At 33.9% G+C, this 26,997-nt stretch overlaps 1 protein-coding gene across 1 annotated transcript in view; it reads left to right on the forward strand.

The window, feature by feature from the left end:
- Positions 1–994: 994 nt before the first annotated feature.
- The window catches only part of LOC144446556 (high-affinity choline transporter 1-like), a 32,561-nt gene continuing 6,558 nt past the window's right edge, over positions 995–26,997 (forward strand). The window contains exons 1-2 of the mRNA XM_078136348.1: positions 995–1,160; positions 26,815–26,922. Coding sequence (XP_077992474.1) covers positions 995–1,160; positions 26,815–26,922 — 274 coding nt within the window. The remainder of the gene's footprint in view (positions 1,161–26,814; positions 26,923–26,997) is intronic.

A 26,997-nucleotide genomic window follows, 5' to 3' on the forward strand; every position in this document is an offset into this window, starting at 1 on the left:
AATACTGTGGTATATTGAAAGTTAATACTGTGGTATATTGTTGTGGGGGAGGGGGGAGGGGGGGGGGGGCATTCCAGATTATTTATTAAGGCCCTGGTACAAAAAATGTAGATGTGGTAAGATTTTTCTTGTAGTGAAAAATTTAACAGAAATCTAAGCACAGTAGTTTTATCTTGTAAGAATAATTGATTTTACTTTTGTATAAGTGCAGTGTTTTTGATAAGGGCGATAAGCAGGTAAACTCTATCGAGGTTCCCTAGTAATTCTATAGAGGTTCTCAAACAAAATGATGGTAGATCACTGAAGTGTACCGTAATATTTATAAGAGGACCTAAACTGATTTGACACTTGTTTTATAGTAGTGCATGTTCAGGAACAATGAGGAATTTGACTGGTGAACACAGATTTTAAAAACTGCACTGGCTGCAACTGGAATAATTTCTTGAACCTGTTTTGTTAGGTATGATGACTTACTCATCGTATTGTACATGTACACCCTGAACAGTATTGAATCACATGTGGATAAATATATATGTACTTTTGTACCTATACACTCAGCATGGTGCAATATATCCTATTAAATTGATTTTAAGGTCCACACCCAAAAATCAGTCACCCAATGAACATGATTTCAACTTATTACTATACTACTTGTAGATAAAATAGACCTTGAATTCATACATACAATGTCTAATTATTGAAATTTTATAATTTTCAGTGAATATATTGCTGGTTGTCTGATTGAAAAAATAATATCTAAGAAAACAGTTTCAAAAAATCCTTCCAGTTATAGCTGGTACACCTTTTACTCTGGCTTTGAGAAGTATGCTATAATGGTATATTCTCTACAAAACTCATTCTCCTCTTTCTCTTTTATTTCCACAGATAGTTTTTGAAGTGCTATGAGAAACCTTTAACCTATACTTTTCAACACATTCCAAATATTTTTTCACAAGAGATATTTTCTAGAGATTAATTTGATTAATCATTCAAGATGGGTGTCAACATTGTTGGTTTGGTGGCCATTATTGTGTTTTATTTACTCATCCTGTGTGTGGGTCTATGGGCATCAAGGAAGAGTAAGGGTAAAGCCGATAGTGAAGAGGTTATGCTGGCTGGACGAAACATAGGACTTGCTGTAGGAATATTTACTATGACTGGTGAGTTATGAAGTCCCCTCCCCCCTCAATTTTGCCACTGAAATCAGACAGCAAAGAAGGTAGCAGCCTAGAATCCAGGTGATTTGGGATTTTGATTTTTGAGGGGGAAACAAAATTCAAAGTCCCCAATCGCCTGGATTCTAGGCTAGGTATGTATGTATGTATGTATGTATGTATGTATGTATGTATGTATTGTTGGCCATTACAATTTTTATGTGTGCTCTAGGAAAAAGAAAGAAATTTTAGGAGGAATATTTTTGTATGTGATGTGCCCTGGGAAAAAGTGACCTAAATTATTATCGAACTACACTCAGTGTGTCAGTATCATGTGGAGTTAGGGTTTTGATGATCTTTAATAACACACCTAGGGAGTTCATATTTTCAAGTTGAAAGAAATGGTTGATTTTCTTCATGAGCTCGCAAAAGTATATTTTTTTGAACTTTTAGATTTTAAAAGTTCTCAATGACCTCATTTAAGTCTGTAGAACTTTTCATGCTAGTGAAGCAGTCGTGACTGTATACGTATATGTATGTATTCTTGAATGCTAAAATTATGTTTCTTGTTTGGTGAAAAAAAGCTGAGTAAATATGACTTGGTGTAATTATATGCAAATTATGGGTTAGTAACCGACTGATTACATGTTGACCTTTGATTTTTGATGAAAGACATTTAGACTGGTTGATTTCATAAAGTAAATGAGCTGTCGTCAAATTTGAATTATTTATACATGTATAAACAAATCGTGTACAAAATGTCTATTTATGATTATGTAAATTCTAGAAAACAGCCAAAAATACAGTTTCCTTACATGTAGATGCAATATAGTTCCAACTCAGTGCATACATTTCTAAAATTCTAGAAATTACATGTAATTGTCATAATCTTGACCTTTTTTTGACTTTTTTTAACTGTGTACTCAGAGTCAAATAACCTTCATTATCATGTGGACAAATCATAAACATGAAGCAAAAATATTGAAAATGTCAAAATAATAAATATTAACAGAAACTGATCGTAACCACTATCAGAAATTTTAAATGTCACCCCTTCATTTCATCTGTTCTGAGATTGAATTTTATTTATGTTTTATAATTACTGTATATTTCAGCTACATGTGGTAAACTTTGATCTTTGTGTGTTTTCCTTTTTTTACCACCATTGTCTGTTGAAACTTTGAACCCATAATACTGTAAACCTGGATATTTTTACCACTGGAAAATTTTGTGATTTTTAGCCTTCAGCTAGTTCTCAGACTAATTTGAGTAATTACCAGACTGGTACATTGTGTTCATGTATAAAAAGGCATTTTAGTCACTCTTTATTTTTGCAATTTTGTATCAAGTGAAATAAGTGAAAATAAGTCTTATGCAAACATTTCCAGGTTTACAGTTTATGATTTTGAAATTAGTTTGCTATTACTATATGCAGTGGAAATATTGTAAAAGGTTCAGTATTTCACTATTTAGAGTTGTTAGTAATATAGTCTCTATAAAACTTGAAAAATTCACAGAGTTTTAGGTTTAATAGTGAATTTTCTCGGTAAAGAAAAATCGAATACTTGTAAAAAAACATATGGTGTACAAGTATTCTTGACTGAAGGGTAAATTAGTTAAATGGGGACGCCACTTCAGGAAATGAAGACATTTTCATAAACAGTGGGTTCTGGAAAGACATTGTGTACTGTCACAATTTCTTGCGATTTCAGAGAAATGTCAAGTTGATTTTGTTTCATGAGAGATGTTTTAAACTGAAGAGAATATACATTCATGGAACATGAATATTCATTGTTCAACTATGAATATATTATTTCTGCTGATTCCCATGATGCAATAGTGCATAGCAAGGCTACCCTGTAACAGCCTGATGCTTCTCTGAAATCGCAAGTAAATTTGTAGGTGATATAAAATCATGAAATGACTCTACAGAACCCATAGTTTATGAAAATGTTTATTTCCTGGAGTGGCAGTCCCCTTTAAAGTTCCATCAGAGTCTCTTAGTCAGTTCATTTTAAGCATGGCCGCCATCTGCTTCACATACCCACCTACCCTCGGTTCAACACTCACAAAGCATAGCCAGTAACTAGGGATGGTCCCATAATTGCAGTGCATGTCAGTAGCTGGCTCTACTGAGGCTTTGCCCCTTGTTTGCTAGTACACATTCCTTTACAGATACAGGAATTCAACCTAGTCTTCAAACTCATATGGTCTAAAGATAACACCTGTTTGGCCATTTTACATGAGAACACTGCATGGATATACCCTTCCTAAGTTCTAACCGCCAAGTTGAATTTAGCATATTTGCATGAGGTCAGAGTCAACTTGGGGGAAAAACTTTGTCATTGAGCAGTTAAGTTTACAAGAGTTACATAAGAATTTTTATCCAAGTGAACTGTGATGTCATGGAAGTAAACCAAATTCTACACTTTGCCTCTGACTGGGATGGTTAAGAGCTTATAGAGTGACTGTGGGCAATGCAACAAATTGTGTTTTGTGACAAACAAAAAGCACTATCACTTGATACACACATATCAAATGACCACATCAGTTTAATTTCCTCAAGAAATTGTTACAAGGCTTCACCTTTAATTTGTTAGCCAGGGGTGGAAGGAACCTTACAGAATATGCCACACCAAGCAGAATTCATCGACAACTATTTTGAACATAGCATTTCATATACAACAAGCTTTCTATATATCCACATACATTATATGAGCTCCTGGCACAGTGACACTTCTCATCTTTTGTGTAGTGTTTGATTAATTCAACAACATAATTTGATTGGTCTAATAAATTACATCTGATTCATTTTAATAATCCATCATCCATTGACAGTGAGAGTTCTGTCTCTCCTTAAAATAGCCCGGACTGTAACTTGTCGTGGTCGTATTATTTTCACAAGCTATAGGGATCATCAGTTTGGATATCTTGACATGTTAAGACCATGACATCCAGAGAGCAACCTATGAATATAAAAGAAACAAAGAAAAAAAACAGGGAAAAACTGATCCTGATAGTTTCATTGCGGCTACTGTCATCTGTGATTGCTCATTTACTTACCCACTATAGTCATTCTCAAGATTTCCTTGTTCAGACAACCCTGATTAAAAAATGGACAATTTGACTTTTAACATTCAACATTTCCTTTCAGAGTGATTGAAAGTCAACAAAGGCCATTTCATCAATGAAATTGCATTCTGCAAATGTGCCTATCAATTATAGGGAGCTTTAACAGCAATCCCATCACGCTACAAGTAGTCATGGATAGTTGATCATGCTTTATACTTTGTTCATTGTTACAACAGTCATATAAACATATCTTCTTTCCCTTAAGAGGAAATGATACAGAATCGTTTTTATCCATCCATATTTTCATGATAACATCAGATATTTTCATTATGAAGACAGAAAGTAAAAAAGAACAATTATCTGCATTGATACAGACTATTTAATGGTGTTGGTAACTTAAGTAAAGTATAAAATATATGGTAAACCTGGCACAAAGGTGAGATTATATAGTTTGCATATGGTAATGAAGGGTGTCACAAAACTAGAAATATACAAAAAAAAGATAAAACTTACAGATATAACAATGTATGTGTATGTTACAGCTCTATGTTACACTACATTACATCAGCCGTTGTAGTATACCCTGACAAAACCAACATGTCAGTGAAACTTTGCGATTATTCTCATTGACAATAATTTTGTAGTGATATTTTATATTTTGCACTGCATATATCATATTTTGATGTCTTACATTGGCTTTGGGAAAACGTTTATAGACAGATTACGAGAGTTTGTAGATTGAAAAAATGAATATGTTTATTGTGATGTTCATAGAAGGTTGCTACTCAGTTTCATATTTTTAGCTGTATGTGGAAACATTTTTTACTTTACTATTTCATTACATTAGTATACTCATCAAGTGGTGTTTTCTGAAGTAATAGTAGGTTTAATCATTTCCATGCGTGGGTAGATGTATGCATTAGACATGTTAGTCTTTATGTGGGTAAAAAAATATCTTAAGTGTCCTCGCACCTGAACATGAGAATTCCGTTATTTCTTTGAAGTCATTGTACTTCGTAATCGTTCTTAACAAACTTGTGACATAATAATCTGAATGATATGTTTTGTTGTAAGTTATATTAACATAATAGTTATTAAAAATAAAATTTCTACGTTAATTCTTGTAAAATCAAGTTTCCAGAAATCAATTACATACAAATTATGACGTCACATATTTCTATCCAAAAACCTACACAGAGTCTTAGATATGCATTGGATTTTAAAGCTATTGAATTTTATAGAAGGCCCACTTGTATGAAACTCATCACCTTGATCTAAAGACTGTTTGAAGTTTGGACTCCCTAAATCCCAGAAGTAGACATTTTTTCTTCTTTTTTTTTTATCGGACAGGATCACTGCATTGCCATTGTGAGTTGCATTAAATGGCATTCTAATCTTCCTTTTTATCACTGCATTCTACTGAATGTTATGCTATCTGTAAACTCCATCCTTAAAGCACTCCTACATGAAAGTAAAAGTGGAAAGTTGTGTAATGGGAAAGAGAAAAGACCTTTGGTATTATACGGAATGCTTATATGAAACCAATATAAGTACTCAACATTAGAAGGTGTCCATGTCCATTCTAAGTCTCTTCAAAGTAGTTGTACTAAGTACCATGGATTATTTAAATTGCTGTTTGATTGAAAAAGAAGTCACATGCTCTGTCTGTATCTTTCTTCTACATGTATTTATATTTTGTGGTGTTTTATAAGGTGTTATTTGAGCCGGGGGGGGGGGGGGGGTACCACTGGCCAGTTCTAGTAGGGGTGTGTGGCCAATGCTGTCAACCCCAGACCCCATTTTAGACCAACGATGAACTCATGGTTGAACGATGGATACTATGTTGCGCATGTGCAGTTAATGTAACAATGCATTATGGGACGATATCTAAAACCAAGCATTTCAGGGGGTGTGCATGCTATCTCAACCAGTGAATTAGCAGGGGGAAATCCTGAACTCGACGAGAATTTATTAAGGAGCTTTTTCCGGGACCCCATTTTAGACCAAACAAAATAAAAAATTGTGAAATGTGGACCTCATTTTAGACTCATTAGTTCTCAAAAGACAGTACTCATTTTAGACCAAAGGGCGAAAAACCCTACCCCAAAGGCAGGCACATATACGTATACCCAATAGGTGGGAATAACCCCCCCTTCCCCCCCCCCCCCCCCCCCCCCCCCCAGTACATGAGCAAATGAAAAGAAATTAAGCCAATGAAAATAGCATGAGATTTCGAACCAATATAAAATGTTAACCCCTCTGGGCAGTAAGGGGGAGGAAGCTATTTGTTCTGTGTGTCTGTGTGTCTGTCTTGGTTGTCAGCAAGCCATGATTGTCAATTAGAATGGATTCTACGTATATGTGGTTATTTGTCTGTAGTTATTTGTCTGTCAAACGTACACTTTTCCCCCTACAAGAACTTAACAGAAAGTTGCAATACTATGTATGCTGTATGCACATCACCTATTTGTTGTGATATTATCAAATTTGATGTTCATTTCTTGTAAAATTTCACAATGTATCCACACTACACATGGTTGGACTTGGAGCTGTATCATTTTCCTTCCTCTGTCTATTAGAAGACTACCTACATTTTGATATTAAACTGTACATAAAGAAGTGCCCCAATGTTTTGAGTGTGATAACAATGCACATTATTGACACAATTGTGTATTCATAAATTTCTTTAGATAGAAAACACCTGCTTGGTATGAAAAAAGTAATCTTTGGCAAACAACAGTCTTGCTATCGACATTAAAGGTATTCATGAGTGGGTGTGCAACTGGAGGCTCTTCCCACTTAAGTAGATATCAGGTTTCCTTGCCATTTTGTACAGGTCGAAAATACTGAAAGAACTTTTGAGGCATTTGTATGTTGTACTTCTAAAAGTTTGCAATTAATAGCAATTATACTGATATACAAATTGTAGGTGTCTCTATTGTTGACGAAAAAATCCTGAGTAGGAATGATAGTATCATGAAAGGCCCGGGAAGTTAAGTTGTGTTATTGAATTATTGTTACCTAAGTTAAATGTTGCGTTACATTATTGTATAAGGTTAAAATGTTATGTATTGCTTCCCCCCTTCCCCCCATCCACCATGAACAATTGTACATGTACATGAGGATCGGATGACAATCTGTTTGACATGAGGAGGGCAGATAACGTCCTGATTTGATCAATATCCAAATTGGAGCATAACAGTTCTATTACATGCCAAGTGAACAATTATGGGAAATGTATATTGATATTTGTGTTAACCATTCAAGTAGATTGCCAAAATTGGAGAATATCTGATAAAAATCATGATTTAGAGGACATACTTTAACTGCTGGATACTTGTTCATGTATACTGCCCATGGGCGATATAAGCATCACCTGCCTGGCAAACATTTCAGATGTTCCCATCTTGCATCCATTATAATAACATTACATAGGGATGAGATTTTGATGGAGTTGATGTGATGATCTGGTTGCAGTGTTAAGCTCAGGTTACAATTTGTATCTTTATAACATGTATACTACTACATATCTACAAACTGTTCATTTCATTTTCTCAACAGTTCATAAAATTCCACATGCATGTACACCAGAAATACCATCAATCTGCCAAACTTCTATTCCTGCTTGCAAATAAAAAGGACTCAAATCTGACAATGTCTCTAAACATATTGCAGAATCGAGTCCTGACTTACTCCATCTGCAAGCAGGACTACTGAACTTCTGTTTTACATACTGCTTGCTATGATATTGTCAACCAAAAAAGCGTATGCTTACTTGTATGACAAACCTAGGTGGCAAAATTGTGCTTTAGCTTGTGGATATTTGTACCCCCTAAGTACCCAAGTGTATATTCAGTATAAAGTAATTCTTGGTGCAAGTGTGATATGATAATGCACTTTTGGCTATGTGCCTGTTACACTTACAGGCATGAGTAATCTATTGCAGTCTTGACTCTAAGCTATTCAAATAGAAACAGTTGTAATCTAACATGATAACAATAAATTTTCTTAATGGATTGTGTTTGCTTGAAGACCATATTTGGTATAGAAACTTCTGAATGTGTAGAATAAACCATATTTCAAAGAAAAAAATGTCATCATTAAAAAAAATTAAACATTAGAGCAAAGCAATATCTTGTTTTATGAAAGAGGCAGAAAGAAAGGAAGAAATAATGATATGTGATGAGTATTATAATGATGAATTTGAAGTACATATAACAGCTTCCGGAAAACTTTCGGAAATTCTATTCCACTTTGGAAAGGTCTCTTTTTTTGATTGATAAAGGGTTAATAGATATGCTGCTCACTGTAGACATATCAAATCATGACATAAACTTGCATTTGACACTTTCATTTTCAAAATTAACCCATGTAAAAAGTTGCCATTTGGCCAAAAAATTGCCCAATTTCTTGGTATTTGCCAAAATATTGGCCAATATTTTGAGACTTCCCAAAATATTGGCCAATATTTTGAGACTTCCCAAAATATTGGCCAATATTTTGTGTGTTTACCAATATATTGGCCAATATTTTTGGAGTCTGCCAATATATTGTCCAATATATTTTCAGCTCTCAATATATTTTTCCCCTATAAATGTATCATTGGCCAATATATTGGTTCCTTTTTAGCACAACTGAACTGATAAGGTTCAATAGTGCTATAAGCATGGCAAACTGTCTGTCAGTCTGTGTGTGTGTGTGTGTGTGTGTGTGTGTGTGTGTAAACAACTTAAAGTCAAAAACCGCTGCGACCGATTGCTTTGATATTTGGTGGTCATGTTACTTCTGGTGTCTAGTTGGGAAACTGTTCAAATGAAAATGATTGCATCAGAAATGTGATTTTGGGTCACAAAAATGGGATTTTTGGTAAAAATATTTAAACTCCAAAAAAGATGGCCTGAAATTTGGTGGGAACAGTTTTGAAGGCTAGTAAATTCATATTTGTTCATGACATGATGATTCAAAAGACATGATGCAAATTATATTGTCAGTTATATGCAAAGTAGTTGTAAATGTGAATTTTGGTCAAAAATTTATATCTCAAAAAGTACATGGTCAGTGAGACTGAAACTTGGTGAGATGTTTCTAAAAGTGTTATTCTGCAGATTTTCTTAAAATATTTTGACACAATTGGCCCTAGCAACCATTACCACGCCCTTAACAACAACCAGATGGCAGTATATTTTGGTCAAATAACAACATCTTCAGGTAGGCAAGTGAGTAAACATTCAGCAACAAGACCATGCCCATAGTAACAGCCAAATGATTGCGTACATTGCAAAGATAGTAATATGGTTGGATAGGCAACTGGATAGTCATCCAGCAAATGAACACCTATTGTTAACATGGACCTGGGCATGTGGATAAACATTTATAAAAACTGTACAGTTGTGCTACAGTGCCATTTGCAGTATTTTTAGGAATTATTCCCTTATTTTTTTAAATCAAATTTTCCATCCCATAATGTTTAATACCAAATGTTGCATCAAATGTAAACATTGTGAAATATTTTACTTTTATACACTATCCATCATTTCCCCTATCTACACCTTGTTATTGCCAATTTACTTTAAAATATTTGAACATTAATTTTAAATGAGCCTAGTTGCTGTGGTAGTTTACACATTATGGACCAGGACAAAAGAAATGACCACTTTCAAACTAGTATAAGAACAGTGACAATATTGGGCGAGCTATCGTAGATGGGAAATACAGGTGAAAGTAATCCTTTCTTGTTTATTTACTATCCAAAATTCTATGTTCCCCACTTCCTAGTTGCTGCAGTGTTGGAAGCTTCCTCAACAAAATTTCCATCATGAACTCTTGCTTTGACATTAATATTTATTTATTTATTTTTATTTATTTATTTTTTTGGTGGGGGGGGGGGGGGGGTTGCAAAACTTCATTGCTCTGAGCAGATCAATCGAATGAGTGTTTGTGACTGACCTATTGAACTTTCTTGTAACAATAACAATGACCATTACACATAAACAAGGTATACTGACAAGCCGAATACTCAGCAATTTTACATACCATATGGAATATAAAAAGAAAAAGTGTTTGATACAAAGCACAAAAATTCTTAAAACATTCTCAAGAACTACAGTTCTTTTTGTAACCATGGTGAAGAGTTAACAATGAGAAATGGCACACACATACACCTGTTGAAAAAAGACCATGATGCATAAATGTAATATTGAAACATCTAACTTTCACTTCATAAATTTATCTTTATCTCAGCCCCTTCCCAAGACAAACTTTCTATTTTGAAATTTCCCTCCCAAACAGAATTACCTTTCACCCCACAATTCATAAACACCAGTTTTTTCCAAAAAATGTACTAAAGCATTTTTCCAGTTAGTTTTTATGATCTTTCCCACACATAGTTCATCATATACTGTCACAATCCATTCACCCTCCATAAGGCAGTCATTACAGCTTTAACCTGAAAAACAAAGAAAAGAGCTTGCATTAAAACTTGCATTATGTAACTGAATATAGACACAACTGCCCTATATAAAGAGGATTATGGCTAATCTATGCAAATGCAGGAAATTCAAACTGCTGTACAGAGCACTAGCTTCTGGGTCTTGTTTTCAGCATTTTTTTCTGTGCTTCGAGAAACACACAGGTCATGTATCATGTACAAATTGTTTGTGCATGTCAATGAAAAGTTTATAGATTTCATCACAAAATAACACAGATGTTATTACTGATCATGGGCAAAGAATACATTTTCATTCAACCCTGTGAGATGCTTTGGATTGGTACAAACATACAATTTATAAATGGCTCCATATGATGATTGAAGGCTTTTTGGAAAAAAATCTTCATTCTCATTATGTTAATTGAAAATTTTTTGCAGTAAGGTTTTCTTCTCAACACTGTGTTTCTGATAGGTGGGACACAATCAAGGGCGAAAGTCTGAGGTCTAGCTAAAGTCATCTCCACACTTTGATGATATAAATAACAGCTGATCAGAGAAGGTAGTTGACAGCTAGTAATACAGAGAACATGTCAGTGGCTTTAGTGGTCTGAGGTAAAAATAACCACAATGGATCAACCAAAATGTGTGAATGACAATGTCTACACACTCATCAAACTCACAATTACCATACATGTATATACAGTAGTGAGATTATATACCATCATGACTGAGCATAGAACCTAGATAGACATCCCATCGTAGAGACTGAATAACTGAAAAAGGCATTCAGATACAAGAACCTTTCTCTTGACATGCTTCAAGGGAAATGTTCCAAGCTTTAGTTGCCTTTTTGTGAGAAATCAATTTGAAACTAAGTATAAGAGGTATCACCAGTTTGAACTTGGAATACACTATGTGGGCTAAAATGCAACCACAGACGGTACAGCTAGGGGTCACATCACATCACTAGTAGTGATATGAATCATACTTCACAAAGCACAGACAAAAGAAACAGTTCACACCATATACACAGAATAAGAAAAGATATGCATAGAATTGCAAAACTGGTTGCTACACAAACACTAAGATGTAATCCTCAGTAAGAACACAAACATTATAATCATGTATGTTAATGTACATACTAGTATCCTAGAGGTCATGGGTTATTGAATAGATTACCATACATTACTCAACCCACAAGCTCTAAGGAAAATTTCAACTTTTCCAAGACACTTTGGGCTAGCCCTTACTGGCAACCTTTGGTAGCCATCATAGTGAGAAAAATAGCCTGAGGGGTCTAGCATATATTTTATGGACAAAGGTGATCCACTGTCTATGCTAGAAGTTTCAGTTTTTACCGGTAAAAATGGGTTGGGGTCACATCCTTCCAAGAGTAATTGAAGGTTAGATAAGGAAGCACCTCTAAAGCAAACAACAAAGACTGCTACACAACTAACTTCTTAGTTGTCTGTGATTAGTTCAACATTTTGAGAAAACAAATGAAATGCAAGGCCACTCCACAGTAGAATGCTTACTGTTCACACGTTTTGGACAATGACATGTTACCATAAAATTACCATCTTCACTTGAAAATCAACCATTATATGTGGAGTCTGGAAATTGAGTAGCAAATTATCTTTGGTCAGCATAGATGTATCTTTGAGTAATTAATTACTCCAAGGATGGATGTAAAATTTTTATTGACAATAACATTCACAACAACAGAAATCAACTTTCCAAAATGATAGAGCTACACTTACCACAATCTCGGAACTTTCACTTCCACTCTGTATCAAAGTGACATTTCCACTAGGGCAAGTTTTCCTTCTTTCCATTGACGTGCCATACGATGGTAACATTGCCATCTAAGCATTTGAAGACTAGAACATGACGCGATGGTTTTCGATCAAGCACTAGTATGCTGCTTTTGCAGATTATGACATGTAGACTGTGATAATCTCAGGATATTTTATCATGATTGCGTAACACTGTCAGGTCGTTAAATCATATTTGGAAAATGCTCAATTGCATACTATTTACATATTTTGTATTAAGTTGGCCATGTTTTATACCCAATGACAGTGTGCTAATTATTTCCAAATGTAGCATTCATGCCATTTGTTAACAAAGCATTCAGCACAGAGTGTTTCTTGTGACAAAATGCAAATTTTTTTTTAATTGATTTGAAAACAACATTTAGGGAATTCTGGTAACTATAGCCATAAAATATACTTTTCAGCCCTATACACATATCTGAGTAAGAAAAAATTTCAATGGTGCACCCATGAAATATTAAATATGTCAGAAATGACGTGACTTGCTTCACTTACAGATACATTTATATGATCATGCAAGAGAGACAACATCTACTGGCCAAGACAACTTGAGGTAGAAAGGGGTATGGTTTGTGACACACAGATCGAACCACAGACATGCAGCACATGTGTTCCTTGTCTGTGACAGAACATACTTGTATTGAAGCCAAGCTGCAAGGTGACCGTTACAATGTTGTATTATCATTGTGAGTGCAAAAGTAAAGTACATACAAACATTGCTACAATCTGAATACAAGGGTGACTGTCACTCTTTTGTCATGTTGATAAATTTCAACAAAGAACAAAAGTTTAGGGATATCCCAGGTAGTGGGTTATACTTCCATGATTTTTCCAAGCAAATCGATAGTTATTTAGTTTACCATTCACCAACAGCTATTCAGATTGTCAGTAGATTTCAGCAAATTGCCAATATTTTTGTGATGTTGACTAAATGTTTCCTCATAGTACCAGATACATGGTCAAAATATTCATCTTTCAATTAGCCATCAGAATCAAAATAAGTCCTCTCTGTTTTAAGGACAAATGAAAATTTTTTGTCATCAAAGTGATATTCACTGGTAACAGGTAAATGTTACCACTATCACTGATCACAGGCAAACCCTTCCCTAAGTTCCGATGCAAAATGTTTAGTAGTTCTCCAACCCCAATCCTGAGAATTTATCCAGAGATATTACATATAGGACGTCACAATCACAATGTGTATAAACTCTGTACATTATTAGAAGAAACTGTCAACATTCAAATAAATTAGTTTTGTAAACATGTCTGCATGTCTGAGATACCTTTAAGATTTAAACTATTCACACAAGATGGTCCACATACGGCAAGCCGTTGTAGTTGAACATGGAGCATAAGCTTGTGGCCATCTTGAACATGGACCCATTGGCCTAGTGGCTATCTTTTAAAATGAGCTGTAAAAAATGTCAAGTCTCGAGCTTTACTGGGATATGGATTAAAAACACACAACAGTGCAGTGCCTGGCTTTGAAAGGGAGCTATTAGTTGTGTTTGAAAAGTAAAACTGCAATTAAGTAATGAGTTTAAAATATAATGAATAAAGAGGTATGTAATGGTACACAAAGTACCTACATGTAAAACATTAAACTGAGACACAGTCCCTCCACCCACCTGGAGGGACTGGGTGTGACATGCTGAGACCATGAACTGAGTCTCAGTTTGCCAAAAATAGCCATCCATATCCGAGACCAGTCTCGGTTTTCCATGAACTTCAGTCCCAGATTAAAAAAAGTCTATCTGAGAATAGTTTCAGTTCACAAAAATTCATGATGTCACACTACATGTATACTATTGAGACTGAAAATTTACCAAAGATTGTAATGACAACAAACATTACAAGTAACATAGATGCATCCTTAATACTAGTACATCATAAGGGTCTATGAATACATCCATGCTAGAAACAAAACAAAGGCTTAGTAAACTACACATACAGATCACATGATAACTACACAAAAGAAAGAGTTGACACCATATACACAGAATAACAAAAGGTATGTATGGAAGGCAACATTGATTACAATACAAACACAAACAAGTATCGAAATCCTAAGAACATATTAAACACTCTAACCATGGAAGTTTTTTTTTGCCATTTGAGACTGGCAAACTGAGACTAGTCTCAGATGGTTATTTTTTTGCAACTGAGACTCTCAGTTCATGGTCTCAGTTTAACATTTTAAGTACCTTTACATACCTCGACTAAAACATGTTACAAGTAGTAAATTTTGTAACTGTGGGGACAAAATGGTAAATTGTTTAAAGGAAACCAATATATCGACCAAATACATTCATTTAGGAAAAATATATTGGGCAGTTTATTTGAGAGCTGAAAATATATTGGCCAATATATTGGCAAACTCACAAAATATTGGCCAATATTTTTGGAAGTCTCAAAATATTGGCCAATATTTTGGGAAGTCTCAAAATATTGGCCAATATTTTGGCAAATACCAAAAAATTGGGCAATTTTTTGGCCAAATGGCAACTTTTTACATGGGTTAATTTTGAAAATGAAAGTGTCAAATGCAAGTTTATGTCATGATTTGATATGTCTACAGTGAGCAGCATATCTATTAACCCTTTATCAATCAAAAAAAGAGACCTTTCCAAAGTGGAATAGAATTTCCGAAAGTTTCCCGGAAGCTGTTATATATATTTATCGTCAAACTACTAAAGGGTAATGTTATTTTGATGTAGGGACATGAAGTTTAGAGTAAAATCTATCTCAGAACCAAAGGAATTACGGAATTAGGTTCTTTCCAAAACTTAGTTACAATATGAGGTAAAAACAAGTGTACATAGGGTGAAACAATTGACCTACATAGCCCCCCTCCCCTCCCCCCTCCCCCAAATCTTTGAATACATGTATACATGTAGATATCAAAGACTATGGACTATTATGGGATGCTGTCCTATTGCTCAATTCTAGCGTGGGACTTGCCCACCTTTTCGCACGCAATAATGTAAACATTAGCCGTATTATAGTATCGCATGTTTCAATTCCGACATTACTTTGTTCAATGGAATAGTTTTGTTTGTTAGAGAAATATTGATATTCCCCCCTAATTGAATTCAGGAGTCACTGGGTTAAGTATTCAGCAGAATTGCATTGGTTACCATGGCAACCACATTGTTGGCTATAATTTCAAATGTCTACAGAGGTGTCATTAGATTGAATGTAGCCCTGTTGCCCTAGAAACAGCAGGTTAATTTTGTTGGGCAGTTAATGAAACGATGATCAAGTTCTGCCCTAGCCAGTTTGTAAGGTTGGCTGTAAAAACTCTCCCGAGACAAATTTCCTTAACTGCTTCCTTTTAAAGTAAGTATTAAAGGAAATTGGGGAATCTCAGGGAATAATAAATTACGCATTCGATTTATGTCAACATGGAATGACCAAACAGTTTTAACTTAATTTGTAGTCCAGATAAAAAATGTGATGATGGATTGGTGTTCTAAAATTGGAAATCTTCTCGTAATGATTACTTTTATGTCATCGAAATGCAGAAATTTTCACTTATCCAAACAAAAAGAGGAATGCAAGTATAGTGGAATGGCTCTTTATTAGAAGTGAAAATTTCTGTAATATGGGAATTTTCCATAATGTGATTAAAAACAAGATGGCTGAGAACTGTTAGAATCTGTTAACACATACATTAACCTGATGGGCAGGATGACAAGTTATTGCCCTTGGCGGTCCACTCAGCTGCTTGTATGAAATGACAACTAAATTACAAGATATTTATATTCAACATGACTAAAATTCACATGCTGCTCATACACTTCTCTTCCCCTGTATAATATTTTGGAACGTCACTGAGAAATAAAAAACGGTGTGGTTAGGATTGCTTGATAAGACTTTCAAATTTTAGAAATGAAGATGGCTTAAAAATAAAAGTTGTGTTTTCATGATACAAGCAGGATGTATTCCTTCTCTGGTTGGTTCTTGTAAATGTAGTGCCACGTCTGTCTGTCACTTTACTGCAGGTTATAAAAATCGCTATGGATATTAATTTCAGAGGATAGCAATATCATGCCTTTATATTCAAGTTTGTGCACATTTTTTCTTTGTGTACTTTATAAGTTATATTAAACTTTCACTGCAGATGCTTGATACTTTTTTGAAATTTAAAAAAGGAACACTAACCAAAAGTAATAACTTCTGTCTTCCATGAAAATCAAATACTGCAGTATTATAACATGAATTATATTCAGAGTATAAATTTGTGTTTAGCTTTATAAAATTATTAGGTTTAAAGAAACTGTAATAGGTCTCAAGTAATTTCTAATCGTGGTATTACCATTTGTTAGTTACAACTCCAACTACCTTATCACCAGAACTACAGATGTGTACGTACATGTATGTGAGGTCATTAGCTGTGCTTCTGTCCACACTGTGTAATGGGTTAGACTGAATGAGATTTTTGAACACTATTAAAAATCTTCTCTTCTGTGTTGGAATGCTCGTAATTTATCTGATCCTGTAAATACCCTGGCACCATTGTGATTGTCTTTTCACCCATTTAAAAAGTGATGGATTCAAAGTGGATTTTGTCAAAAACCAGGAAATCTTCCAGGAAATTGATCCGGTGGTATCAGTGTACATTGAGGATAACAGTCACACGTGAAGGCTTTGTGTGCCCACTTACATCATTAAGTCTATTTATCATCACATCCTTATGTTCAAAGACCTCAGCCATTTTCTTTTTCTGCTGTATTTTTTATTATGAAAGACACTCCAAATACAGTGAATTGTAAATTGAATGTACAGTGTTATTTTTATGGAATTATAGAAATTGCTTGCCACCTGCATTTACATATACATAATAATAATAATAATAATTACATTCTTATCAGCACATTACGCAACAACCTCAATGCGCTATACAGCACTAAAAAAAGAAAAAGCATCACGAAGGGTTAAACTGTAAAAATGTCCGACATAAAACAGAGAGACCTTAAAAACTGTTAAAACCAAATATCCAAGATGAAATTTAAACAAAGAAGGACCTTAACAACTTATAAAATCTCTGTACATGTTGGATGTTAACCAAACCAAATTAAAAATATAGAAATACTAACATCTGTAAATGATAAAATATACAACTGACATGTATTTGGCACCAAAGAATAACATGAACACCTTTTGTGTCAAAGTTTTCGAAAAAACGTTACATAGAAAAAGGGAATGAACATAAAACTTGCTAAGTTTCCTGTAAAATGTACAACAATATGCCCACATTCCTAAGTACAATATGATAGCCGATGTTTTGAGAATCACTCTTCTCTCAGAGCCACTTTTTGTGTTATAGTGTATCCATAATTTAGGGGAAAACTAGGTAAAAAATACAGGTCAATATCAAGCTTACCATTCAATAGGATAATATTGATGAAACCCCTTTGATTAGGATAAAAACAGTCACAATGTATTTATAGAGAAAATCTGTTAGTGTGCACTCTCTCAGATTTCAGCAGATACATAAAGGGTATTCATTGATTTTGTTCACAAATCAATGTTTATTTTTAGTATACATTAGGGCCATTTGTGGCAAATGTTCTTGATTTTCAGTTCGTAATGCTAGTAGCAACTGGAAATAGTAATTGAGTTGTATAGGATTTCATAGTCAGTTTTATTAAAGACACTCAAGCTGAGTTTTTATGTTTTGGAGGTATTATCTTTGTTATAGGTGAAAGGAGAATACCATTCCAGGAAAGAGAAACATTTTCATAAACTATTCTGGAGAGTCGTTTCATGATTCTATTTCACCTACAATTACTGGCAATTTCAGAGAGATATTTTAAAACTGAAGGGAATAATTTAGCATTCTTTATAGGGTATCTTTGCTGTCAGTCATTGCATGATTTGGAGTCAGTACAAATGATATATAGTTATAGTTGCACAGTGAATATATATGATTCTTGAGTGTTTATTCCCTTCAGTGTAAAACATATCTATGAAATCGCAAGTAATTGTAAGTGATGTAAAATCATGAAATGACTCCCAAACCCATAGTTCATGAAAATGTCTCTATTTCCTGGAGTGGCATTGCCCGATAAACATGCCTGTTATGTTTACTATAGCATATTTTAATTTTACCATTCACATACCATCTGCTATTGGCAGAACTCATGTTCAAGGTCAAGTAGCAAATTCTTCAATAACTTGGGGTTTATTTTACCTACATCATTCAGATATTTAGAGGTAGAAATGTAAGCTTAGTATTTTGACACACTTCTGACCTTGCACTTCATCTTCATGGTCAAATTTATATTTGTTCAAACTTGAAATTTTGTTCTGAGGGTAAAAATTCAAATTGTCTACACTAATATTATCTAAGGTAACCTTTTTGATAAGATTTGCAGGACCATATGTTAGACATCAATTGACAGCACAATATATGTTGTGGGGGTGGGGGGCTGTGTCTTTGAATGTAGAAGCCTTGTTTCTTTTCTTTTTACAGGCAAGATTAAGATCAACTACATTGTATGTTTTGGTAGACCTTCACTGCACAACATCCAGACGTGGTAAAATAGGAATATGCCATGTTTGCATTGTCAGTTATTTCCAAGGGAATGATTTATGTAATTTTAGAATTGATGGAAGGGGTTGTTTTGAACTTTTGACAAAAGTCGATCATAAAACTGAATAAATCAAAAATCAACTCGGCTTGGAGAAACATGAGGAAGCATTCTCCCACAAGTTTTGGTGACGTCACAGAGACCCTTGACCCTTGACCCTTGACCCTATTCAGAGGTTTGCTACATATGGTTTTGATTCATAGCTTTATTTTGCTGAGATTGTATCCATCAGGCTACATAAATCATAACGGTTCCAAGAAAGAGCCGTGTCTTAAATCGCATAAAACCTGAAATGAGATGTTTAATAATTAAACGCATCCTGTTGTAGGAAAGACGTTATCAATTATGAAGTGGTATTTATAACACTGGAGAGGAAGAATTACAACTGTCGTATTGCTGTCATAAATTTAAATTATGTTAAATTTAAATTTCAAGGAATTTTAGCTTTTTCATTGTTACTAATTACAAGGGATACTGGCCAACCTTTAAAAAAAATTCTAACATACACTTACTCACAATCTACAGAACTCCATTCAGACACATACGTGAGCCAACTTGAGGCATCTCTTTTATCTAAATTTTAAATACTTACATAAAACTACTGGTATTGTTTTTATTTTGATTTGTGCCTTAAAAAGTAAGTGTGAAATATCCATAGAGTAATTACAGGTTTACACATATGTATGTTTTCTATCGCCCTGATGCCAACAGTAATATTTGGATACCAAAAATCCTGTCCACAAATTACATGTACTTATTTCCTCCATTATGATGAGACAGATGTGACAGATTTCGTGTTACCAGTACTATTGATAATTTATACACGTATCAGTGAGCACAACATGCAATTTTTCACATGAAACAAAAATAATACAAAAATGTTCAAATCTGGTTCATCTCCCATGAAAAATTTTGGTCAATAATAGTTTCATTTTGACTGTTTTTTTTAGTTTAAGTTTCTAAAAAGCTTTACCATGTTTGTGATGTACAAACTCGATTTTGTCATTTTTTTTGCTAAGAAAAAGTGTAGTTAATCTAAATCTTGTGAAAAGTCTCCTTTTAACAGTGTGGTTTCCAGACTGAATCAACACACAATTTTATAATATAATTTGGTGTTGTTTTTACATCACAAAATATGCTGTTGGTGTCATGGAGTTTTCCATTTCAGTTTATGTTTATAGTTAGCATAAAAATTATAGTTTGTGAAATACTGTGAAATGTCCTGTCAGATACAGAATTCGGGTTTTTTATATACCCATACATAGTTGGCTTTGACTCCAGACTCATCATTCCCATTGTATTTCCGAATTGTGCTGATACTGATTGCAAAAGTATTTTTGTTGCAGACAGTTTGGCTGTGCTGTTTCCGAAATAACAAAGTTTCATGGTTTTTTCCCTGAGCTCTAGATTTGTAAACTATCAATTAAATTAAATGAAACTTACTCTATCTACACACCCACACAGTACCTTACCCACATAGATTGATTACACATGATATGTTTGTGACCCTTACAGATTAAGCAGGATATGTTCGTGAGATTGAGATTTTGATAAAAATCCATTGCGATTTACAAAGTATACAGTGACAAGCATCATAACAGTAATCAATAGGATCTTTATAATAGGCATTTCACTCCTGATTTTATTGATCTGCTAATAACGCTTTTTTTCATCCCAATTGATTTCTTGGATGATGTTTCACCTTTAAACATCTGTTTAACCTGCTGTCATTGCCAGTCGTCACATCGTAACATGAAAAAAGTATAGGGATTTCTTACAAATTGTGATACATTTTACAGTAAAATTTTAGTTCGAAGATGAAAATAAGAATCACATATTATTTCAATCAACAATATTGTTGTGGTGTGCCAAAAATTTTACTGAAAACTTTTCCAATATATATATTTATAAGTGTTCCCAGTAAAAGAGATTAAAATGTATTATTTTAAAACAAACTTTCAAATAATTTTGAATAAACGCGTATAGCTGAAAAAGCAATGTCTAATGTTGAGAGATAAAAAAAGTGCGAACATTTTCTTTATTTCCCCATATCTACGTCAATGTCTTTTAAGAGATTTAGAACACTATTTAGTTTGAATTTTAAACAGATAAACAGATAGCCAATGGGAATATGAGAACACATTTGAATCTACCAATAAGGATACTGTATTTGGTTTACAAGATAAATGAATGAACATTTCAGTCAGCTAGCCAATAAAAGAAAACATATTTGAACCTACCAGTAAAAAGACCATATTCCGTTCAAAAGATAATTTGACTAACATTTCAGACAGTTGGCCAATTAAAATATGGGAACATATTTGAATCTACCGATAAAAAAGCTGTATTCTGTTCAAAAGATAACTTGACTAACATTTCAGACAGTTGGCCAATTAAAATATGGGAACATATTTGAACCTACCGATAAAAAAGCTGTATTCTGTTCAAAAGATAACTTGACTAACATTTCAGACAGTTGGCCAATTAAAATATGGGAACATATTTGAACCTACCGATAAAAAAGCTGTATTCTGTTCAAAAGATAATTTGACTCACATTTCAGACTACAATATAAGACTGTTATACCGTAGCACACCTGATTTATCGAGTATCTTGTGAAATAATCTCTTTTCAGCCATTGCGAGATTTATGTGACCCTTATCTTACCACCCTGTCATGGATGAATTAGTTTTAATCTAAGAACCCTCTGCTCTGTTAAATTAATGCTCTACTTAATACAGATGTCACAGTGTGACGACCTCTGACCTTACAGACTAGGTCACTGGTGATTGACCTCTGACCTGCTTAGTTGAATCAATTTTGTCATGACATTAAAATTTAGAGAGACTAGAGTTCAATGAATCACAATGTGTCCTCAAGTTTATAAATATATGTAGAATGCCTGCTACTTACAAGAGGATGCAGTTCTTGAAGAAATTTTTGAAACTTAAGATGATTGAGGAAGAGTGTAATACAAGATGCACTAGAATTAATCATGTGTTTTATATACAGCAGCAAATCAAAATTAGTTTTATTTAGTATTTCTTACATTTAACATCGAAATTATATCGCCCCTGCCAGAATATAATACTGCTGACAAAATCAAATTTCTTTTCAAGTCTTGTTTATGTCACACCTTTATACAGCCGCTGTTCTGTGTGAATGTAATTACCAAATGATATTTTGTATGTCGTAAATTGAAAGTGATTTAAAATTTTCACTTTCGATATTTTTGTTTTCAAATTTATGCGAAATCTAACTTGGATTTAAGATTAGATTTAAATCAATTTGGGCAATAAATATGATAAATTTATGATAAATATTTTGTAAATATTTTAGATTTTGTTTTATTACAAGGCTTCTACTAATAGCAGGAAGGAAATCAAATGAATGTACGTGTGTGGTGAATTATTTAATGGCACTGAAAAATAAGGATACAAGAAATTAATAGACATGAATGGCCAACTCATTTTTGGCAAATTTATGTTCACAGCCTAAGCAACTAACATTACTGATGGAAAATGTAAAAATTGTGAAAAATATCTGACCAAAAAATGAGCAGCAATACTGGAGTGGTAAGTGCAGCGACAGCAATCAACTGAGTACACTTGTGCAAGATTCAAAAATGCTCGGACAAATTAACTAGATTGTACTCCTGCAAATTTATTTAGGTGACTTCAATAATTATACTGATGTACTTTGTACAAAGTGCATTTAGGAATTGTATATACAGGGCAATTGGATAGAAAGATGATGCTCTAGCAGTAATTTCAGGGAATAAAGAAGGTCAGGCTACATCAGGAGATAAGATGAACCCCTGGCAAGGGTTTCCATGGTAACAGCATCAGTATCCAATGATTAACTACAGTACATCAGTAGGCTGAAGATGACATTTGGTCAGTTCACTCAAAATAGAGAGATTTTACACTTCAGAATGATTTTGTCACAGTATGCGATAACATTTCACAAATTGAATTACTTTTCTAGCAAACACACAATCTCAAGATCAAAAATGTCATTTTAGCAGAGGCTCATATTTTGATGGGAGATTTTGTACACCTGAAAGTGACTTGTCACACCAAGCTGCAATATTCAAATTAAAACTATGTTTCTTGTTAGAGAAGACACAATTTTACGGTTGAAAAATTCAGTGTAGTAGAAAGTGTTAGATTCTAAACTTGAAAGTGATTTTGGTATACCATTCCTTAAATATTAAAATTGAAGTTATTTTCTAACACAGAATGTGAAAGTCAATGTAACAATCTACTATCAGATTGGATTGGAGAGTTTATACTTGAGAGAGATTTTATCATGCTGTGTAGTAGAATTTCAAAATAAAGTTGCATTTTTTTTAGAAGATACAATATTGAGATTGAGAAAGTCATTGTAACAGATATCGTAAGTATTTGATTAGAAAGGTGCACACTGGAGAGTAAGTGTATGGCTCCCTTTAGTACAGTTTGTAGTAGTAGGCTACATGCACCATAAAATGTACATTTCTAATAAAAAAAAGACAATTTTCAGATTGAGAAAGTCATCACAGCTGATACTGTCTGATTTTGATGCGAGGTTTTACGCTTGAGAGTGATATTGTCACATGGCTACATGTATACATGTACGTGTATGTTACATCAAATTTCAAATTCTAGTTACACGTACATTTCTAATAGAAGATAACATTTTCAGATTAAGAAAGTCATTGTAACTGATACTGTCAGATTTGACATTCACTACATTATCTCAATATGGAGGCCTGATGATCAAGTTATCAGTAGAGGGCCAAAGACACCTTATTGAATGCCGTCTATATCGTGAATGTCCTCTATATCGTGAATGTCCTCTATATCGTGAATGCCCTCTATATCATGAATACCCTCTATATCGTGAATGCCTTCTATATAATCATGAATGTCCTCTATCATGAATGCCCTGTATATCGTGAATGCTCTCTATATTGTGAATGCCCTCTATATCTTCAATCAAATTGCATTCAAATTATTTTGAGATGTTACTGGTTACATTGAATTAGAATTATTTTCCACACATTTTGAAACTTGAAGGCTGTCTACATGAAGCAGAAGACACTACAATTATGTATGATGTTGTGTGATATGTTAAAACTGAGAGTTTAGTTGGTTTAGTTACAAATGTAGGTAACCCTCTTGGCTATTAACTGTTAAATTAGATTTCTATCCAGAACACAGATAAATTGAATGAGTGTGTGGAATGAGATGAGACAGTGTTTAATGTATGTACATGTTGAGGAGAAGCGTCATAGAAAGTGGTCTACCCACTTAGTACTTGGGGGGCCTGGTCCAAAACTGAGGCATTTCCAAGATATCCACATTGCCTAGAAAAAAGATCCCGGTCCAAAATGTCGGCATTTCCAAAATGTTCTGTCACATTGCACATAAAGCCCACATTTCCAAGATATTCACATTGCCTAGAAAGTTCCTGGTCCCAAATTTAGGCATTTCCAAGATATTTGCATTGTGTAGAGAGTTAGTAGCTCCAAAATTGAAGCATTTTTCAAGGTATTCCCTATTTTGGAAATGCAAACAAAAATGACTTTATACCATATATTGCATAAAAGATGACAAACCCATTTCCCCAAGACTTCACTGCAATTAGTTTGAATTGAAGTCAGTAAAACTTACATAACTGAAAGATTTACCTTAAGATTTGACTGGAATATGAAGTTGAATAAATTAGTGTAATTATTCACAATAATTAATGTGCAGATCTTGTAAAAAGATGCCATATTTGAAAATAAAATCACCAAAATATTGCTCTGTATATCTATTTGTGATTTTTGTTTGCAAAATTTATTTTTTCAGAATTTTTGTGCACATATTATTTTTGGAAGGTGTAGGTTGATTGATGATCTACAATTGTTCTCAGTGAAAACTAATAACCAGAGTATTCAAAATTATTATAAAATTTGTGAATAAATGAATAAAACATAGATGGATGAAAATAGACTTGTTTGTACGACACATCCTGTCCTTTATAGAGTTATACATCACTGGAAAAAGTTGTCATCACATATAATTGCGATTTTTTGCTTAATTTGTATTTTCTGATTTGCTTTGCCCCAGAAATTTGATGACATACAGAGTTGGCATGACCTTTAACCTTTACAACCTATGCAACTGACTACCTATCTAACAAAGAGTGTTGTTCATTTCATACACGTGTCATCAGAAACAAAATGAAATTAACATTGGAGTTGATGGGCGTATATTGAGTGTATGATATAAAGGAAGTTAATGAGGGAGAGGAGATCAAAGAACAGGGATAAATAAATCACTATGTAGTCAGGCTGTCTCTCCGTGTTGATATTTCAAGGGAAAGGCTTTGTTGGCAAGATGAAGGCAATTACAGTTTGAGGTATCATAAATCAAAATGTACTGAGAATGTTTGTGTTGTAACCGATTCCTGGAGACCCAAGTTGTGATGCATATAGAATTTTGATTACGAAAGATATGCAGTACATATTTTGGGAGTTTGTTTCATCTGTGAAAGAAGTGAATATTTGTCTTTATCTTTTTGAAATGTTTTATTACGAGTTCAAAAAAATCTATATATTAATGATCAACGGAAAATTTGCCTCTAGAAATTGTTTAGGTTTTCAAATATACTGTGTAACACTGTACATATGAAAATGAAAATTTATGTTTAGGGAATCCAGAGGGACAGCCTTCTCCACAGCTAGTTATTGGATTAGTAATATTTGATATATGATACTTTTACGATTTTTTTTTCAATGAAATGGTTTTTTTTGCAAGGGTTCTCAACACTATTATATTGTATAGGCCAATGTTGATAGCATTAAAACAAACTTAACTAAGGTTTTGAACAAATAGAACTGTCACTGAAAGTATTCAAGTGCACTTGGTGTAGTATGTGTCTGTCTGTGTGTTTGTTCTGGAATCCAGGCAAATGGAGAAATAACAAATTCAAAAACCCATTTGCATGGATTCCTATTCTCGGTTACCCAGCCTCTCGCCACTGGGGGCTCTGCCTACGAGACCACCCCAAACTAAAGTCTGTGGAAATGAGATACAAATGAAAGTCACACAGTACATTTCTTCCAAGCATAAAAATGGGCTTACAAGGCCTGTTTGTTGTAATTAATATATCTATCAGTTGTTTGAGAAGTGATAATCTGTAGCGAGCAGCGAGAAGTCGGGTAACCAAGACTAATGGATTCCAGGCTAGTTTTGGTTGGTGCATTTAGTCTCACATGTATCAGTAATGGTCATTTTGTTCATTTAGCAGGGATGTAGATAAGTTTTGAAGTGGGCATTTAGAAATTGTAGACAGGTAGTGCAGACAGGGAAGGAGATGTCTCTTCTCACTGGTTTAGAAAATTTTCAATGCAAATAAGACCATATTTATAGGTGATACAACTCTGAATTTTTACACACATTTTGAACTGTTAGGTTTAATGATGATTTATAGAAAATATTATTGTTTGATGTTCATCCTAATATTGAGGAGAAACTTTTAAAAAAGAGCATGAAACTCATAAATTGTGCTACTATGATATGCTATCACCCGCAGTACCAACCAGTTTGGGTTCTTGAACAGCGCCATCTAGTGGTCAAACATGAACATTGTGATGAGGAGGTCATAATGTATCACTTTGTGCAATAGATTGAAATCATTGAGATCACCAATATCAAAATTCAAAGCAATATTAATAACACTTGTCTTTCTATCTACAGCTACATGGGTGGGAGGAGGTTATATAAACGGAACAGCAGAGGCAGTGTTCAGTCTTGGGCTCATATGGGCACAAGCACCATGGGGCTATGCCCTTAGTTTAGTACTTGGTAAGTAGTCTACACAAATTTTGAACTATATTCTTCTAGAATTATTTTGTAACACAATTGAACTTGACATTGTGT

The sequence above is a fragment of the Glandiceps talaboti genome, chromosome 15, assembly GCF_964340395.1.
Source record: "Glandiceps talaboti chromosome 15, keGlaTala1.1, whole genome shotgun sequence".
In the NCBI taxonomy this organism is placed as follows: domain Eukaryota; kingdom Metazoa; phylum Hemichordata; class Enteropneusta; family Spengelidae; genus Glandiceps; species Glandiceps talaboti.